General features: G+C 45.9%; 1 protein-coding gene across 3 annotated transcripts; it reads left to right on the top strand.

Moving 5' to 3' along the window:
* Positions 1-9419: 9419 nt before the first annotated feature.
* Positions 9420-18123, top strand: HYAL1 (hyaluronidase 1). 3 transcript variants are annotated; one of them, XM_088662174.1, is made up of 4 exons: positions 9420-9534; positions 12400-13885; positions 16331-16420; positions 17055-18123. In XM_088662174.1, exons 2-4 carry the CDS (start codon positions 12956-12958, stop codon positions 17367-17369), a joined length of 1335 nt encoding a protein of 444 aa, XP_088518300.1. In that variant the 5' UTR covers positions 9420-9534; positions 12400-12955; the 3' UTR covers positions 17370-18123. The 3 variants fall into 3 exon arrangements, with proteins under 3 accessions (XP_088518300.1, XP_034961932.1, XP_034961931.1); XM_035106041.3 differs by lacking the exon at positions 9420-9534 and adding an exon at positions 9863-10006; XM_035106040.3 differs by lacking the exon at positions 9420-9534 and adding an exon at positions 10013-10114.
* The last annotated feature ends 2705 nt before the right edge of the window (positions 18124-20828 follow it).

Below are 20828 nucleotides of genomic sequence, written 5' to 3'. Positions count from 1 at the left end.
AGATGAGTCTCTTGAGAGCAGGCATCTCCCTGTGGCTGCATGCTCTCCCCTGGGATGGCTGTTGGTGGGTTACTTTTTTCTGCCTACTCTAAGTCAGCCTTATGCCTGGCCATTGGCCATGTTGCCTGAGGCTGATTGTTGGGATCCAGCAAAATCTGAAAGGGCACAGGTTCACCATCCCTGGTGTAGAAACATAGTGTGTGTTGTCCACATGCTTTTCTAGGTGAACTGGAAAGTGCACTGGACTTGCCCCCCCTACCTAAAACTCCCACCTTAAGACCTCCAGAAATAATGACATCTCGTCCACAAAAGTGAACAGTCCCTGGGCACAGAAGAATGCAAGATGACTGAGGTGGGCTGTGGTTCTTGCATTTCCTTGGAGAATGTTTTTTTTTTAATTGTGAGAAGAGGCACAAGCCAGCTTTAAATCACAGGATTAAGAGGCGTGTACATGTCCAGTGCTATAAATATGAGCATTCCTCTGCTAGCTAAGTTCAGCCAGGGGTGCTGCTGTTCACTGCACACACATTTTGATTAGAGACAATCTGGGGAGGTACACGGCTCTTCATTTGTTTTTGTTTTTGTCCTTTGCGGTCTTTATCTCATTCCCTCCAGGAGCCTCATAAAACGTGATGCCATATACCTAACAGCATAAAGGGCAAGTAGGTGCTTGAAAAAAAGGCATAAGATCATGGGTTGGCAAACTAAGGCCCGGGGGCCGGATGCAGCCCAATCGCCCTCTCAATCCGGCCTGTGGACGGACCAGGAATCAGCGTGTTTTTACATGAGTAGAATATGTTCTTTTACTTACCATCTCTGGGTTATTTGTGGGTCCTGCCCATAGCTGCCAAGTTTTCCCTTTTCTCGCGAGGAAGCCTATTCAGCATAAGGGAAAATCCCTTAAAAAAAGGGATAACTTGGCAGCTATGGTCCTGCCTGGTGTTTTTACATGAGTAGAATGTGTGCTTTTGGTGGGGCATAGGAATTTGTTCATTTCCCCCCAAAAAATATAGTCCGGCCCACCACAAGGTCTGAGGGACAGTGGACCGGCCCCTGCTGAAAAAGTTTGCTGACCCCCTGCATAAGATTAATCTCCACAGATACAGTTCGGATAACGGGGGCAATTAAGCATCTGATTAGACTGCTATTTGGGAAAGGGAAAACAGGACCTATAATAGTAGCACAGGGATTTTTCTGGGGGCGGGCACAAAGTAAAATGCTGAAATGGGGGAGCATGCTAATCCCCCAAATGAGAATAGTGTCTGTACACTTTGTCTCATCTCATGTTCTGTTAATGCTATAAATTTTTATTTTTTAAAAAAAATCAAAGTGGGTGATAATACTTTGTGAGGGGGTATGCATGAGGATGCTTTGTCCAGAGGCGAATCTAGTCCACTTGTTTCTTAGACAAATGTGTGAGCTGGGGGATGAGGGAGGTTGGCCTGTTCCCCACCCTTTGCCTGAAAATCAGGAGTGCACAATTTCTCCATCTTGGCTTTGGAAAAACAAGGAATATCGCTCCCTTAGGGGTCCCTGTCAAAACATCTACTGTGGAAGGGTCAGTGCTGAAAGTCCTCCTGCTTTGCATTCAGTAGGAGAGCGCACCCTAGTGCCATAAAGGGAGCAAAAAATCAAGCTCAGTTCCTATCTCCCTAAGAAGGCAGCGTGTTGCACGATTGCCAGGGCTGCTTATGTGGGCAGTTATCTGTACTGTAGTTTCTTTCGGAAGCCACAACCAATGTAAGCCTTGTGTTTGATTTCCCCAGAGTATATACCAGCCCACGGTTGATCTGATGGCAGGGTGCCATTTCTTTCCCCTCTAAATCTTTTTCCCAGGATCGGACATGTTTTCTCCCTTCCTCTTCTTGCTTTTTGATGTGCTGCCTTTCTCAGTCTTTCATGGCTTTCCCCACACACATTTCCATATATTCAAGACACTGGAACAGAAAGCATTTCCCCCGTTTTATTCTCTCTTTTGTCACATTGATTGCACGCTTCCCTCTCTGAGCCTGGAATATGCTTTGTGCTGTCAAGTTCCACCTCTGCTTGTCGTAGTCAGGCAGAAACTAGTTGTCTTTTGTTTAAGGCCTTGCCAAATTCCTGAGCAGAGACACTTGGAGAAAGGTTACTAAAAGCCATGTGAAATGCTTAGGGATGTGGTGTGCGAATGCTTACTGTTTTAACACTTTGTAGGGAACCAGCCAGTCTATGCACCTACACAAATTCCTAATTCTTACTCTGGATTTAGGGATCTAGAATTCTTAATGATAACCTCTGATTTGGTACTCATAGTCACTTAAACGTGAATTGCCACCTGCACTTTGCCCATAGGTATGCATTGAAAAAGCAGAAAACTCCCCAACTTTTACCATTCTTTAACTAGTCATTTTAAGCATCACTCTTTGAAAGAGAGAACAGTGGCTAAGCATGACAGATATATATAACTCATGAATTTCAAAATTATAGGTCACAGTTATGTAGCTAGAAGATTTGTCATTCTGTTTCAAAGGACTAACACAAAACAAATGTGTTCAGTGCACTTTTACACAATCCATAATGTGTTGATTCCTGAAGATTTGTTCTGTGGCCAATCCTCTGTATAACACGGTCATTTAAAATAAATTCTGGTCCCTGTACTGTACTTCAAAACAGTTTCTCAAACCCAGCATGGATACAATCCTGAGTATTTTAAAGTGTGAGCCAGAAGACTTCCTACCCCAGCCCCCAAGCTCTCTCGCTGGGGTGTGTGTGTGGAGAAGGTGGGTTAATTATTTCTTGTTTATAAGCTTCCTGGCCTGGTCATTAAGAGATCTGTCTCTTAGTTTTGTTCAGTGCATGATTATGAAGAACTTCAGGTGGTGGCAATTTTCAAAGGCACTTGGATTCAGTCTCCTCAAAGATACTTCAGTTACCGGTACCCATCATGAGGTGTGGGCAGTGCTGCCTTGGGAGGAGGGAGCAGAAGTAGCAGCCTCTTTCTTGGGGGGGGGGAGTGTTTGAGAGAAGGGCATACATGGGAGCATCACCATCACCCTGTGAGGTGGGAAGAAGTTATAGCATAGTAGGAAATTTGTGGCCTTCCAGATATTTTTGGACCTAAACACTTGTTAACCCTGGCCAATGGATGGGGATGTTGTGGTGATACCTGAAAGGCCACCGCTTATGTATCCCTGGTTTAGAGGTCCTTGAAGACTAGTGAGAACCAATGGTTCCCATCCATTGAGTTTTCTGAGAGTTAAAGATCAAACCACTGGCGCCCCTGATAGCACAATGGCAAACTTCACCCCCTTGTTCTCTTGCTGATGTCAATAGCTATGGGAGGTGAATGAAATGCTTTCTATATGGCCCATTGGAATCACCCTCTTCACTTTCATCATGCTAATGCCACTAAATAATCATCAGCCTTCGCTGCTGTGGCCACTCACAGCCTTGAGTCTGGTATTGAAAAAGGGCTTTGTGTGGCTAATCCTAACCATAGAACAACAGAGAAGGAAGCCAGGGGAAGAGGGGGCCTCTTGCATAGGCATTGCTACTGGGCAGAGGGATGGGAAACCCAACCAGGACTCTTTATGCAGAGCAAAGCAGATCACCCAGCAGTAAAGCAAAGAAATCTTTCCTTCTCACCCACTACCCCACTCACATCCTTGTTTAGGAACATAATATGATCCCTGCTGGATCAGGCTGAAGGCCCATCTATCTGGTCCAGCACCCTGTTGTCACAGTGAGCAACCTGATGCCTAAGGGAAGCCTGCAAACAGGGGCTGAGCGTCACAGCGCTCTGAAGAATTGCAATTCCCAGCAATTGACACTCAGAAGTCTATTGCCCCTGACGGTGGAGTTGAGTCTTGCTGGCTATCCTAGTGACTGCTAACCATGCCCACCCACACTCCCTCCAAGTGTCTCTATTTTCCAGGGACATTCCTGATTTAGAGAAGCCGTCCCAGTTTCTGATTTGACCCTGGAATGTCCCACTTCCCCTAAGGATGTCCCCATTTTCATTGGATAAATATTGGAGGGTATGGAGTTATCCAACCCCCGAGCTGTCTGAAGGCAGTCCTGTATAGGGAAGTTTTTTTAAAAAATGTTTAATGTTTTAGTATGTTTAGTATGTATGTTGGAAGCTCAACCCAATAAAATATGTTGGGTATAAATAGTAAAATTATCATAATGGAATGGGACATTCCTATTTCCATTGGAGAAATGTTGGAGGGTATCCACCCACATTAGGGCTGCACTGGGTAGGGGGCATTACATGGAGTTGTATATCTGGATATTCCCCCCCCCCGCCTTTCTTAAAAAGAAACAAGTGTGAAAGACCTTCCTTCTAAGAATGCACATCCAAATCTTTAGCAGGTTGTAAAACTGATTCCAAATTACACTTGAGGAAGGTAGAAGCGCTACCTTCATGGTTTTAACTACTTGGGGCAGATTGGGGGTGAGTGGGTTAGTTTTCTACAGATATGCCTCCCTCAATTGCAGCTGCAATCCAATATACAAGGCTGCAATGCTGCATAAACTTACTTTGCAGTAAACCCCTCTGAACTTAGCGGAACTTCCTTTGGAGTAAACATGCCTAGGATCAGGCTGTAAGAGTTGCTTAAAACGTTGGTTGAATTAAAGATTTTGCAGAGAGTTTATGGGCTGCCTTAGAAAACGGGAGTCCTGGAGTCTAGTTAGGCCTAGGGAGAAGTATAAATATAGTGGTTTCTCATTAGTTATGAGAGATCCAGATGTCTTTCCTCTATGCCTGCTGCAGGGACATGTTACTCTGCCACTAAGAAAAGTAATACCCTTTCCTGCTCAGTCTATCCCACCTTGCAATTTGATGCAGAAGCTGCATTGCATACAACCACACCACTGAAACATATATTTCTTTAACAGTGGTAAAATGCCAGCAATCCCATTTGCCCTTTGTAGGAAGTGGAAACTTAACTCAGTACAGGGTGTGAACTCCAGCACACATCCTTCCTGTTTTCTTATTAAAAGTGTCAGGCAGGAGAGAGGCGTTCTTCCCATCCCTAAACACTGGTAAGAAAGCTACCATGACCCTCTCTCCCTATTTAATGGGAACAGAATACTATACTATTGTTGACATTGGACCGGCACTACTGTGAGTTTAGCAGTGAAAGTGTGTATTAAAAATGTGTCTGGAAAGCGCAGAGACCAACAGAGTAGGAGGCCTGGAGAGAAACCGAACCCCACGTAGAGTGTTTGCTTTCTTTTTTTCCTCTGATGCGCTTGCCAAGAATGTTCGCCGCTCCCCTCCTTCCACCCACCTCCATTTTCAAGCTCTGTCTCATCAGGGGAGATTGCTCTTCACCCACCATAACGTTTATCATTTCAGAAAGGCAAGGATTCCAAGCCCCTTTGTTTTATTGCAGGGGGTGACTGGAATGTTTGCAGCGAGCTGTAGAAGAGAGTCCACTCTACCCACCTAACCCCATACTTAGGTACAGTGGTACCTCTGGTTACGAACTTAATTCATTCCGGAGGTCCGTTCTTAACCTGAAACAGTTCTTAACCTGAGGTACCACTTTAGCTAATGGGGCCTCCTGCTGCCGCCCTGCCGCCACCACATGATTTCTGTTCTCATCCTGATGTAAAGTTCATAACCCAAGGTACTACTTCCGGGTTAGCGGAGTCTGTAACCCGAGGTGCTTGTAACTCGAGGTACCACTGTATCTTGATAAATGGTTATGGGTATCAGACGTCCCGGGGTCAGTCCCTGGACTTACAAATCTGTCCCTGGACAAAATCCGTCCCCAGAATGTCCCCGGATTTCATTTAATGTCCCCATATTTATATTTTAAGTGTTGTGGATTTAATAGTAGGGAATGAATGTTGTGTGATTGGTTCAAAGGCACAAGACGCATCATATGGGGACTTCCGGTGAGGCAAAATGGCGGGCGCCACGGCAGTGGGCAGCTCCTGAAGCCAGCCAGAGCCAACTGCGCTACTAGGCTGGCTCCAGGCTGCTGAGACTGCCACTGCCAAGGGGGAACTGGGGACGCCCGGCATGTCAAATAGAGGAACCGCTGCACCCCCTGTGACCAAAATCGAGCTGGGAGCAAGAGTGCCCGGCCACCCAGCCGACTACCCAGCGGCGCTCCGGGACCAGGAAAACCCAAAGCCAATGCAGGGAGAAGGAGGAGAGGAGAAAGAGAAGGAAAACAGAGAAAGAGGAAGGAGAAAAAAGAGGGGAGACCCAACCTTGCCCTGCCACTGCCGCCACTGAGGAGGAGAGGTAGGAGAGCACCAGGAGGGCAAGGACACATGGCCAAGCCCAGGCCCAACCCAAGCCTACTCAATGGTGGCTAGCACTTCAAGAGAGCAGGCCGGGGCCCAGAGGAAGGCCACGCGACAGAGGAGACCACAGAAGAGAAGATATTACTTCTTAATTTTTAAAAAATAACTTTTCCCCCCTCTTTTAAAAAAAAAAGTGTCCTCGGACATTCTTTGATAGATGTCAGGGACTGATCCCTGCAGTTCAATTTTCTGTCACTTTCCCCACCAGGAGAATCTGTGTAGCCAGCTATGGAAACACAATAGGGTCCCCATTCTGCCTAATTTGTGGGGTTTGTTTGGACAAAGAATTTACAGAAAGTTGTTCTTGTAAATCGAACAACTATCGCCTTCCCCAAAGCTCAGTTTCATCATTCTCACTACGGTAGAACAGTTCTGAATTGCACAATCTAGGACAAGAATGAGGGAGACATCTACTGGTGACTCCTGTTGCCACAGTCTAGGGATCTTTCCCACACACTCAGTTGGGTGTGTGTGGTTGTTGTTCTTTGCGGGGCGGGGCGGTAGAATCAATGCATATTCATTTATCATTTGCTGCAAAGTTAGACTGCTGTTGTGTGGCTACGTTTCCCCCACTGAATTCTGTTATGATTGCTCAGTCCCTTCTATTACTGCAGTTGTGCCACCTTAAAGAGAAACCAGCAGACCCTTTGTTTAAGCAAAGGGTCTGATGGTTTCTCTTTAAGGTTTCCAGACTCAAAAGAGAGCAGGGCACAGAGCAGGGCACAGAAGTCCTGTCCTGTATTGAGTCCGGCAACCCTAACTGCAAGCCCAAATGTATCAGACAAAACTGCTATGACCCTTTACATAAAAATATTGGAAGTTTGAAATGCCTCTCCCCCTCCCCCTCCCCACAACTTGTCAGAGACTAAGGACTGTGCATGGAAACTGCCATCCTGCTGCCAGGGGCGTTGCACGCAGACGTTGGTACTCAGGTGGCTGGACTGGAGCTGGGACTTAGGCCAAAAGGAAATCAAACAGCTTATTGCTTGCTTCGCTTTAGCCTGGGGCCTGAGGTGGATGGGAGGTGATCGGGCTCCTATCTCAATTTTTGTCCAAATGATTTTTTCAATCCCGCCCATAGCACAAGGTGGAACAGATAGTATCCGTGCAATGCGACGATCCTGGAATATAAAAGGACAGGAAGTGACATACGTGGGGGTTGGTGCTGTGCACCTAGTGCCTGGAAGTGTTGACATCCTCACAGCTGCCAGAGGTACCTTTCAAGTCACACTCCAAGGTGGCACCAGTCCATTCCAGTGGCCTGCAAGGAGAGTGATGATCAGTTGTCCTGAGCAACCTACAGTTCCCAGGACTTTTGCCCCAATCTTCCTGGGAAGGGCAGCTTGTTCAGGGCACTGGGGGTCTGTGATTTCCCCCAGAGAACTACAGTTCCCAGAGTGGGTTACCAGGATGCTTTGGGGAAGCTATCTTTCTCTATTGTATAACTTGTGTCACATTTTTCTGGGATGAGTAGTTGTTCACGGGACTGCTTCATCTTCCAGTTACGACGGCATATTATAATTTAATCTGACATGTTTTAGGGAGCTGGACAAAAGAAAGAAAGAAATCCACTTTGCAAGACTGAATTAGTTCTGGTAATTGAGGCCAGCTCTTCACAGCGTAACTGAGCCAACTGGACAATAATTAGCTGGATTGAATCAGTTGTTCCACTTTGCTAATAATTAGAAGCTGATGCTGAGAAACAGGCAGTGTCTAAAGCAGGGGTGGGGAACTCACTGGCCACCAATTCTCATCCACGCCACCCAATATGGTAAATGGTCAGGGGTGATGGGCAACTGGAGTCCAAAATATTTGGAGGGTGCCAGGCTGAGGAAGGTTGAATTAGACAAGTATGGTTATGTTTAGTGTTCAAAAACTCTGGCCTTTCTTCTAGGGAGCACTCTTTTAAAGGATTATGGCAAAGTGGCTCTGAGCATATGCAGAGTGCCTTTCAATTGTGCACAGAACGACCCTTTTGTTTAAAAACTGCGAGAGACTGTACCTAAATTATTGCTTTGAGAGGACCTGTCCTTTGATAGCCCAGGTGAAATGGTGGATTGTAGCGACAGGGAACGCTCTGTATATGTCGAAAGGTACACCATTTATTTTGTGTAATTGAAGGCTGAGTCCAGCTGTTGAAAAATTCCCAGGGCAGAGTCTGCCTCAAATGGCAGGAAACACAATCTCAAAGCTTAGCCTTAAAGTTGCTACTTCTCCTCCACCTCACCCACCACCAGGGCTCTTGTAACTAACAGCTGCGTTAGAAAGAGGAAAAGAACAGGTGCCGCTTCCCCCCAACCCCCATCATTTATCACAATGCAGGAGGAAGCTGCGCCTGTTGAACTCCTGCCTATCATACAGCTTTTTAAAGTAGAACAGAAGTTTCTCGGGGATATATATAATCCCCGAGAAACTTCTGTTCTACTTTAAAAAGCTGTATGATAGGCAGGAGTTCAACTATATATAGTTAACCCTAGCTGTGTAAAGTCAGTCTTAATATTTGTGGCTTCAAACACAGCACAGTACCTACCCATCAGGTCATTCTCCCCATTGATTGCCTGCGTATTTTATCACTTTATGCTGCCTCTTTGAATTGCAATTTCGATTGCCTGCCCAACCAAAGCTCCCGTCGAGTAGCTATCGGTGCAGGTGAGAGATCTGAACAGGAAAGTAATTGGCTTGCCTTTGTGAAATTTAAAATTCTAGTAATTTCTAGGTTTATATATAATTGCTTATAAATTAACACGCGAATTTTTATGCACTTAAAAAAAATGGGCTTGGATCTTTTGAATACCCTGTGATGCTCCTGTGCATGGTATTTCCCCCCCTAAAGACCCAGTTTGGCGAGGCTAACCCACCCAGCCACTCTTTGGCTGCTGCGTCGCCCGTCCTGGAGAGAGAAGAGTTAAGCCTCCACGATCCACAGCTGCACAGCCCGGGCTTTTGCCTCCAGAAGCTGCAGAGCTTAATTGTTTCCTTTCGCCGAAACCCCTTCCGCCCCCTCCTCGAAGCCCAAGCAAGAGGAACAGGCTGCATAATAGAAACCAGACTCCGAGGGATTTGTTCCCCCGCCTTGCGCCTCGCCCTCCCGGGTTGCAGGCGTGGGATCGCTGCTGCCCTCTGCCGAGCAGCGCCCCCCACATGGCCCCGACCTCCAAAAAAGCGCGCCCGGGAGAGAAACAGAGAACGATTTCCCCGGAAAGCAGAAACGGGAGGCGCGGAAACCTCGTACGGCAAGATCACTTGACACGTGTACGGTGCTTGGCTGCGTCGGAACTCTGAATCCTTCACTTTCGCGGTGAAGGCGGCAGAGCTCCGGTCTCCACGGGGGTGCAAGCATAATAGTTAGATCTGCCTGCTAGATTTACAGGGGCATCACGAGCATCGCCAGCGCGCCCATGCCCACGCGGAAGCCTCTTTTCTCCAGCTGGGATTTGAGAAACGCCTCGAGTAGAGCAGCATCCACCCCCGCCCTACCCCGGGACGGGTCTCCTACCCTTTCTTCCTCATCCACCCCGCTCCCCGCCAACTTTCCTTACCCCTCCCGCAAAAACGCGCCTTTGAACGCGTATGAAGCTGGGGAGCACTCACGCGCCCCCTCCGTCCTGTATTGGAAGTGACGTCCCCCCTCTCCATCCCCATTGGCCGAAAGTTTGGGAAAGGGGCGGGGTTGGGGAATATTCCGCTTCCCCCGGAGCCGGTAAGTCTTTTTTGGTATGTTCGTTTAATGTGCGGTGTTTTTTCTTCGCACGTTTCCTGGCGATTAATTCCCACCCCCTCTTCTTCGCGGGAGCCGGCCGCCTTCACGGTAATGAAACGCTCCCACCCAAAATTTCTGGCCGGTTGCTCCAAGCTTCTGCCAATAAATTCGGGATTCTGCAAGACCTCTTGTGCTGCACTGCATGAAGCAATATGCGTTGTTTCATAATTCAAGAGGGGAATGGTTTAGCAATCATTTTTAAAAATCTGCTTAAATTTTTTTATTTAAAAAACCGCACTTTTAATTCTGGCTTCAGTCACCAGTTTCTCCAGCTAACAAGGGTGGGAAAGAATTCTGATGAAACTTGGAAATAACTTTCTGTCTGATTACACAGTTCAGGGCTAGATTACTCATGGTACTTAGATCTTAAGAATCATAGAGTTGGAAGAGACCACAAGGGCCATCCAGTCCAACCCCCTGCCAAGCAGGAAACTGCATCAAAGCATTCCTGACAGATGGCTGTCAAGCCTCTGCTTAAAGACCTCCAAAGAAGGAGACTCCACCACACTCCTTGGCAGTAAGTTCCACTGTCGAACAGCTCTTACTGTCAGGAAGTTCTTCCTAATGTTTAGGTGGAATCTTCTTTCTTGTAGCTTGAATCCATTGCTCCGTGTCTGCTTCCCTGGAGCAGCAGAAAACAACCTTTCACCCTCTTCTATATGACATCCTTTTATATATTTGAACATGGCTATCATATCACCCCTTTACCTTCTCTTCTCCAGGCTAAAAATACCCAGCTCCCTAAGCTGTTCCTCATAAGGCATTGTTTCCAGGCCTTTGACCATTTTGGTTGCCCTCCTCTGGACACGTTCCAGCTTGTCAGTATCCTTCTTGAACTGTGGTGCCCAGAACTGGACACAGTATTCCAGTTATACAACATAAATGATTTTCCATTCCCCAGCCTTTATTCTCTGTCAAAGTTTACATTTGATCCTTGCTGCTGAAAGCCTGAAATACTTTGGAAAGCCCCCCTGAGCATCTATAAATAAAAAGAAGGAAATTGCTGGTGTATCACTTTGATCTAATTGGCATCTAAATTAGATTCCTTAAGCTCAGAATTAAAGTGCATAGATATGGACGCCGGGGGGGGGGGGATGATCGCCAGGAGCAACAGTTCGTAGAATATCTCCTTCCTGCTCTTCTGCCTGTGAGTGTCTTCATGGGTTACTTCCCATATCTTACTGGTATTGTCCTGGGAGCTTGTTTTCTTCCTACTCTCTTTCCCCCTGTGATCCAGCTCTGTCACTGGTGGTCAGTGATTGCTAATGACTGGCAGGTTCAAATGATCTCTCACATGACTTGGTCTTGCTAGTGAATGGGATTAAGTGCTTGAACAGCCTCCCAAGTAGCAAGGAGGGAGAATGCTTTCAAAGACGGCAGCTAGGGGTGCAATATTAGAATGAAATACATTATTAACTATCCATTCCTACATACCTATTCTTTCTCAGTCACCTGTACTTACTTTTCCTGTCAGTGCTGCACTTTATGTAAACAAGTAGCAGATGTCCACCTAGCATCTGTAGAAAATGATGTGATTTCCCCACCCCCATGTTTATCTCAGATTGCTGTTTGAAGCGGGTGGGTGAGTTTCAGAACTGTTTGATTGTAGAATCTGTGGCCACATTTTTGACTCTTACAAAGCAACTAATGGCTCAAAGCTCCTCTACAGAGCTGACTGTGTTTTTAGGCAGAGAGAGCTGACTGCCTCAATAGACAGATGCAAGGCAGAGAGGACCATGGGGGCAGCTCTACAGCCCTTTCTCTTATGCCCTCTGGCTGCGCTCTTCTGCTGGGGGACAGAGTTACCTATGTCAGGCATGTCCACAGTCCGTTTTGGGGGCCTAATCCGGCCCCTGTGGCAATTTATTTCTTGGGGTCAAATCCTAAAGAAAGCTCAACAACTTCAATCCTAAAAAAAGCTCAAGAACTTCGGTCAGCCCTCACGCATGTTCACTTCATCAAATCTGGCCCTCTTTGAAAAAAGTTTGGGCACCCCTGACCTATGCCATGTGGCTTGTTTTGCACTCCTGTAACTATGCTGCTGTCCCCAGGTGTTCTGGAGGAAGCTCTCCCGTTGCTGATACTGAAATGAGACCACCATCACTCGCTCCATACATTTAGAGCACTCTCATGCCACTTTAAACATTAATGGTTTCCCACAAAAGATCCTGGCAACTGTAATATGTTAAGGGTGCTGAGAAAGTAATACCTTTCAGGGCTGCTGTAAGGATTTCTGAGGTAATGTTTTTTGAAATGCCCTGAACACTTGAAATGTGCTACATCAGTACTATTTGATCCCTGTTTTGCCTTGATGCTTCCCTTTTTCACCATAGGAGATTGAACCTGCATTCAGAGGGCCATGTCTTTTTGGACACATCCAGCCTCCTCATTGTGAGGGAAGCCTCTGTAGAATGACCCTGCGATGATCCAAAAGAGGAGGAACGTGGTTCTGCTTGAGGATGGAAACAGAGATTAGCCAAAGCTGTTAACCAAAGGACTGGCAGTCCAAGGGATAAGGATCTCTTTGCCCACTCTGCCAACACTATCAAAATGTTTGTCAAAGTCACTGGATAAGCAAAGACCAAAGGTCAGTCCCAGCAATATTTCCATTGTAGGACTCTGACGTGTATTTTCTGCTTGGTTTGCTTCTGGAAGAAACTGGAAACAGAGGAGGAAAACTATGAAGACCAACAAGCTCTCCTCTCTTATAGCTTTTTTCCTCTTGAGAGATGCGGTAAGAAGAACAAACTGCTGACTCTGATAACTTCTCTCCCTGCTGCCTCTGCTTTTGCTGGAAGGGACATTATTCCTTGTGCACGATTCTGCCAGAAGCAGGTGGTGCTGAAAAGGAGGTGAAGGCCTAGCGCAATTTCCCAGGTATCTCAGGAAATGGGCTTCAAAATGGCAATTATCACAGCATACTTGACACTGTGGGTCTGCTTGCTAGATGTTTTCTCAGTGGCTTGGAACCGTGGAATGGCTGGTGGAGGCCCTGTAATACTGGATCACCCATTCATCACCATCTGGAATGCTCCCAGTCAAGAATGTGAAGAGAAATACAGAGTTTCCCTTGACTTGGGGATTTTTGATGTGGTTGTCAACCAGAACGAGTCATTCACAGGGAGTGACATTACCCTTTTCTACAGCAACAGGTTAGGATATTATCCATACTACACTGAGAATGGCACAGCAGTCAATGGGGGCATCCCCCAAAATGCCAGTCTCAATAATCATCTTTGGAAGACTTGGCAGGATATTGAAAAAACAATTTCGGAGGCAGGTTTCAAAGGTCTGGCGGTCGTGGACTGGGAGAGCTGGCGTCCTTTGTGGGTTCGCAACTGGATGTCCATGCAGATCTACCAGAACAAATCCATAGAGCTGGTGAAGGAGCAGCACCCCGACTGGCCTGCTGATAAGGTGGCTAGGGAAGCTCAGCGAGAATTCGAGCAAATGAGTCGGGCGTTCATGGAGCTGACTTTGGCGCTTGGCCGAACCCTGAGGCCGGAGGGTTTATGGGGCTTCTATGGCTTCCCTGACTGCTATAACAACGAATACAAAAGCACCGACTACACTGGAGAATGTCCAGAGATTGAGAAGCAGAGGAATGACGAATTGCAGTGGCTGTGGAACCAAAGCCGAGCTCTCTATCCCAGCATTTATCTTCCCAAAGAGCTCAGATTCCTCAACAAGACTCTTGAGTTTGTCCGTCATCGAGTCCAAGAGGCATTCAGGATAGTGAACCAGACGGAGAATAAAACCATCCCAGTCTTGCCTTATGCTTCCATTGCATATCCGTTCACACAGAGCTTCCTCTCACAGGTAAGCTTTCTCAGATGTCCCAGTGCAGAATATGATCAATCTTGGCTAATAAGTACTTAACCTGAAAACACAAGATGGAAGTGGGAGATACTTCTCTGTTGGGATGCTTGGAGAATCTTGACTTCAGTGTGTGCAGTTGCCATTAAGAAACTGCTACAGTGATTTCCTGGGGAATGAGCAGTAGGCATGTCTAATATCTCTAATATTAATATTCTAATATTTCATTTTGAGAAAAACAGTTACCCCAACATGTACATGTACATAACATTTCTCCTGGTTAAGCAAAAACACTGTTGTTGTTCTCCCTTTTGTAATGGTTTCTGGTATATGTCACACTTCTATTTTTGGTCAGAAATATTATGAAGGCTCTTGTTTTTAAATAAGCCAATGTTGAAAATTCTTGTGCTTTCGAATATTGCTATGTATTTTAATTTCCCCCCATTTTATAAGTAAATATTATGAAAGAAAAATATCAAACTATTTCATATTTCTTTTAAGAAAATTGGGTTTTTTAAAATAAAATTATAAATGTTGATGTTGTATCAGTAATGAAAATGTACTGCAGAACCTCAAACTAGCACAGTCGCTCCCCAGCAGACTTCAGTTTCTCAGTAATGGGCAGGACTAAGGAGAAAATAAGCTTTGATTTGGGGTGTAGGTGGTGGGTGGGGATGTTTTGGAAGGAAGGCTGTAGAAGAGTTAGCTAGTGATAAGCATGGAACAAGTGAATCTAGTGGAGCCAAGGAAAGACTTCGCAGAGGGAAGCTATTTTAAGAAGGAATTTAAAGGAACACATGAAACACTGCAGTGGAGAAGTTCTTCCATAATTAGTAGGGAGTAGCAGGGAAAAAAGCCAGAGCTTCATTTCAGATCATGCTTTTTCAAGACACCATTGCTTCTCCTCCCGCTGCTTCTTCTACCCTTTTCTCACCTTGTGCCTCTTTCATAGGTAAGGTTTGGGGTGGGTGTTGACTGCAATGCCCAGGCTCCTCTCACGCTATCTCCACATAGCAAGCATCTCCTCCCAAGCAAGCTCTGAAAAAACACTTCTGCCCCCCCCCCCAGCCCATGCATGCACAGAACAAAGTCAGTGTGAAAACAGGCCAGTATAAATAATGTATACTAAGAAATATTCACATAATTAAAAACATATGATTCCCTCTTTCTGCTAAGCATACTAAGCATATTGCTGTACAATGCATTTCTTCTTCTCGTATTTAAATTTCCTGGTCTGTACTTCCAATTTTGTAAACTGCTTTGAGGTTTTTTTTTAAATAATCAAGAGGTGTTTACATTTATTAAATAAATAATAAAAATAACATATTCCAAGAGATTAAACCAGTGGCAAATATAGGTTTTTGCTGAATCCTGCATTTTTTTTGTTCCAATAAGAGACGAACAAACTTCTCAATGAATTTCTGTTCTCGTTGCCTATCCAATTACGGTAACTAAATGTGCCAGTGGATGGCTCTGTCATATTGTAAGCCTGGCTGCTGTTAGCAAAGTAATCACCATCTCTAAATCATTTTCTAGTGCACTATACTTTACATATCCAAATAATTTTACTACAGGATCTTAAGGGAGAGGGATTGTTTTAGCTGAGGCTTTCTGAATTTGCTGAAATGGTGAGAGGACAAGAGAGTGATGAGCAGCAGGATTTGTAGCAGCCGAGGCAGGATGTGACCAGAGCATGGATGAGAGGAGAAATCAGGTGGTTTCTAAGAATGTTGAAGAGGAAGGAGCATCAGCACTGGGCAATGACTTGACTGTGGAGGAATTTGAAGATGACTAAGAAAAGCATTGCATGCCTGGGAGACAGGGGCAAGTAATAATAATGTTGGCATGTCCAAGAGGAAGTGTTAGATCAGAAAGATATCGTGAGACAAGCGATCCGATAGAAGCTTTGAAAGATGGATTTGAAGGTCATCCAAACAAAGGTCAATTAACAAAGGAGCCACTGAGGAGAAGGACTTAGACCTTTAAAAAAATCACTTTGTTAAAGGCAGCAGGCTAAATGTTTAATCACTGATCATTTCACGATTCCTTTCCTAATACATAATCCTAAGTATGGCCAAGATACAGTGGTACCTCGGTTTACAAACACAATTGGTTCCGGAAGTCTGTACTTAACCTGAAGCATACTTAACCTGAAGCGAGCTTTCCCATTGAAAGTAATGGAAAGTGGATTAATCTGTTCCAGATGGGTCCGCGGAGTACTCAACATGAAGCGTACTTAACCTGAGGTATGAGTGTAATTGGTTCCGGAAGTCTGTACTTAACCTGAAGCATACTTAACCTGAAGCGAACTTTCCAATTGAAAGTAATGGAAAGTGGATTAATCCTTTCCAGACAGGTCCATGGAGTACTGATAATGGGCATGCAAATCCAGATGTCGAATAAGAGACTACTGGTGAACTCACTGTTTTTGCTCTGCTTGTTCTGCAGGAGGACCTGGTCCACACCATTGGTGAGAGTGCTTCTCAAGGTGCTGCTGGGGTCATCTTGTGGGGGAGCACAAATTACAGTTACTCTGAGGTGAGTGACGCAGAGGAGCAGGGTTGGGAGTGGGAGCCAGTGTGGTTCAGAGGTTGGAGTGTTGGGAGCCTGACTGTCGAGTCCCAGGTTCAGATCCTCATTCAGCCATGGAAGTTGCTGGGGGGTCTTGGAGCCAGTCACAGTATCTTGGCCTAACTTACCTTGCAAGGTTCTTGTGAGGATAAATTGGGGGAGGGCGGAAGAACTGTGTGTGTCACCCTTAGCTTGAATGGGTTTAGTGGTAGTCCTTTTGCATCATCAAGCCAGCTAGCCAGTCAGGCTTCTTTATTTATATTTATAAAAGTCTGCACTGACATATCACAAAATATCAGGATGGTATACAAGGTTAAAAACGTAAGACACCATTAAAAAAATATATGAAAATAAAGATTAAGGTCATGAAGGCGAATTCTGTTAGTTCTGTGATTAGGTGTGTGTTGATGTTGGTCTCGCTTTGTGAGTAACTCATGGGGGACTGAAGATGAGGCTTGGAGATCAGGCACTGGCAGGAGGAATCCTCCCATTCATGCTCTTAAAGGTTTGGTCCTACAACAGCAAGGATGTGTTGAAGGAATTTGGTTGTTACCCATTTGGAATGGGCTAACTTTTCCCCCCTGGTCTCGGCCCCTTTCAGGAAGCCTGCCTTGATGTGAAGAAGTACGTGGACACTGTCCTTGGTCCATACATCGTAAACGTGACCAGCAGCACAAGGCTGTGTAGCCAGATCTTGTGTTCAAAGAACGGCCGCTGTGTGCGGCAGGACGGGCACCCCGATGCTTTTCTGCACCTCACTCCTGCCAGCTTCTCTATTCAGAAGCATTTGGAAGAGCCACACTTTGTTGTCATGGGTCAGGTGTCAGCGAAGGAGCAAGTCCAGATGGCCAAAGAATTCGCATGCCAATGTTACAGCGGCTGGGAAGGCTCGCGGTGTGAGAAACAGTCAGCTTAAGAGAGCGAGGCACTATATCTGTTTGCACAGGCACACTTAATTGGCAAGGGAAGCTGGAGAAAAGGCACATTGAACCAGCCTGTACTCCTTAGGGATATAAAAATCTCCTTTCTCTCTCTCTCTCCCCTCATCACTACACACTTATGAGAGGATCTCCACATGTACCTTCTGGTCAACATGTGCTGTGCATACTTACCCCAGAAGCACATACTTGGCTTTCTCATGAAATATGCAATCTACTCAGAAGCAGACTGAGAGAGGGTATGCTTTTCAGGCACGACAGCACTGTAGCACACCACTTGTCCTTATAAAAAACTAACAATGCGCATGCGTATCCATAGACCAGTGTGCATGTGTTTAAATTAAACTGTTAAATGCCTATTAGATACATTGCTGGCATGCCACTGCAATATTTCACAACACTCTGTCCTATCTCACGTATGGCTTGGCTTCTGCTCTCCAAGAACCCTCCTCGCTGTCTTCAGGAGTAGACTTTGTGTTTCAAGCAGGAGACCTAAATTTATTCTCAGACTTGTTAGCTGTTAGGACTGTGAAGAAAGGCCCTGATCTGTCCCCACCATTTCTCTAAGTCAATTTGTCAAGTACTGTATCTCCTGCCAATTCTCTTCCGTTTCAAAGAGGGTACCTAAGACGCCTACCTGACAGACTAGAGTGGCCTCAAAATTTTGTATTCTGTTTTGACCTTCTGCCTGCTTTTCCTTTTCCAAAGATTTAATAAAGTTTCCTAAGCTGACCTAAGTGTGTGTTATTCCCAGCCTGAGTTTTAGAATCCCCACATGTCTTATACTGGCATCCGACTTTCTCAGGAGACCATGAAGGAGTGGAGGTGGCTGGTTACTTTGTCTACCCGCGTTCCACTGTAACCATGTGCCTAGAGATGCTTGGAATTTGTGCTACTGAAAGTTTAGGATCAAGGTGTAAGTGACCAGCATGCTCTTCTGAGATCTGGGAAGGGCTCAGGGAGTGTGGGCTGTCTTTACACTCTGAGTAACTTACAAGGGAACTGCCTGGGACATGCACAGTGCCCTTGGTCTCAGAGTTCTTGGGTTTGAGGAAGTTATGGGTGGTCTGCCAGGGAAACAATCAAGTTGCTTTGAGCTTGGACCAGGATAAGGCATCTGGAAGCTAGCCCTGATTCCTAGCAGTTTGTGAACCAAGGGGTGCCAGTTGCAGTGGCTCGGGACCTTTTGAAAAGCAATTGCTTTGGTGCATCCCCGGTCACCACCCATCTCGGCTGCAAGAGTAAGTGGGAGGGTGGTGGAGGCAGGCAGTTGTGTTGCAGTTGGATAAGAAACGTGACTTGCTTCCAAACATCCCTCCTACTTCACAAGGACAACCTTCCTCAAGCTGGTGCTCTCCAGATGTTTTAGATTTGTGGGCTGGCTGGGGATGATGGGAGTTGTAGTTCAAAACATCTAGGGGGCATCAGGCTGAATTAGGACAGCAGATTGAATGTGGTATGCCAGCAGTTAGTTTTTCATGTATGATCCTGCTTCCTCCCCAAGTCAAGAGGAACTTCAGCTAGAGCCTCTATGATATTGCTAGATGTAGCAATATCATATTTATGAAACTGAGCAGGCGCAGTAGTATATGACTCTAAGTGGGGGTTTTGGATAGTAATTCTTAGGCCATTAGTCAGAAGAAGCAACTCCTCATGCTTCCCGGCATGTAGAGCTAGAGGCTGGATCTTTATTAAAAGTGGTATATTCTACATGTCTAAACTACTGTCTGTGTTTGCATCTGACATTATCTGTTAGAACCTGTTGCACATAAATACATCTGCAAATGGGCACTCTGTTCCATGCTGCACCGTCCTCACCCCTTCCAAAACTTTTTGGATACGAGGGCCACATTCACTCTTGGCCAACCTTCCATAGGCCACATACCAGTGGTGAGTGTGGCCACTCTTGCATGCGTGCACCCACAAGACACACCCACAGCCTCCCCTCCTTAGCTAATCCATGCAGATCAGCTGAGGAGAGGGGTAATGGCCCCCTCTTTGCTCATCAAAAGATCTAATTACCTGGGAAGGAGCAACTTGCATCAAGGTTATCTTCTTGGTTTTCCCCATCCCAGTGTTGTGTCTATTTTTGCTGCTATGCCTAAAATCAGTAGGTCATGGAGGGGGAGTCAGAAACATTTGCAAGGGTTAGCAACTCTTGCATTACTTATATGGGCAGCCCATTCTCAAATGACTTGTGATGGGAAAACTCCTGGAAGTGTTTGTTCTCCTGAAAGTGCACCTCTTGTACGAAGTGAAGTACCAGGCATTCATTAATGGAGGTAAGAGTGACAGCAGGCCCCTCCCGGAGGTCCTACTATGGAAGTATAAATTCTTCTGAAATTCTTCTGAAATCCTGGAGATCTGAGTAAAAGCATGCTTGTCTACACCAGCATTTCTCAACCGCGAGAAGGGCAATTTGCATTGTCACGTCTGACCCGCCGGAAAGGAAGCCGGCCGGGTCACGACACGGGGCGAGCGCAGCTCTCAACAGCCACCACCACGGGAGGGTGGTTTTAGACAAACTTAAAGAAGCTGGCTGGATGAGCTCAACCTGAAACTTGCTGAGCAAAGGATTGTGCTGGCAGAGAAATCAGCGGCTTGTGAAGCCTTATTACAGGAGATTGCAACCAACACAGCAATTGGCAAGTGTTTCTTACAGTCATAATTATATAGTCAATATAGGGCGGCACAGAGTTAATTTTTTTAATGGTGATGTGCCTCATGATTTTTTTCATGGAACAAGTGTGCCTTGGTCCAAAAAAGGTTGAGAAACACTGGTCTACACTACTCCTGGGAACCAATGACAACAGGTCTTTCCATCCTTCTTAAGAACTGAGTTTGGGAAAGGACATATATTAAACTAAACTACCCATTGTCTACCACAACATAAACACATATGCCAGTATGAGTACTTCCAGTATGTAGCTGAAATACAATGCAATGCTGTAAATGTGTGCTCCCTTGAGTTAAGTGGGGCTTACTCGCAGGTAGGTTTGCACAGGATTGAAGCCTGTATCATGAAGGAAAACAAATGGTGTAACATAACCTTAGGAGATGTTCTCCACATCCTGCCGGGGTTTTCTTATTCTGTAAGAAAAACTAAAAACTAAGTAATAATATTATGTTGTACCTAATTTTACTAACGTATGCTTACCAAACATATTAGGTAAAGGTAAAGGGACCCCTGACCGTTAGGTCCAGGCGTGGACAACTCTGGGGTTGTGGCGCTCATCTCGCTGGGAGCCGGCATACAGCTTCCAGGTCATGTGGCCAGCATGACTAAGCCGCTTCTGGCGAACCAGAGCAGCACACGGAAACGCTGTTTACCTCCCTGCCCGAGCGGTTCCTATTTATCTACTTGCACTTGCAGTGCTTTCCAACTGCTAGGTTGGCAGGAGCAGGGACCGAACAACGGGAGCTCACCCCGTCAAGGG

The sequence above is a fragment of the Zootoca vivipara genome, chromosome 2, assembly GCF_965207765.1.
Source record: "Zootoca vivipara chromosome 2, rZooViv2.hap1.1, whole genome shotgun sequence".
In the NCBI taxonomy this organism is placed as follows: domain Eukaryota; kingdom Metazoa; phylum Chordata; class Lepidosauria; order Squamata; family Lacertidae; genus Zootoca; species Zootoca vivipara.
Note: the sequence above shows the minus strand (reverse complement) of the source record. Positions and strands in the feature narration are given on the sequence as shown.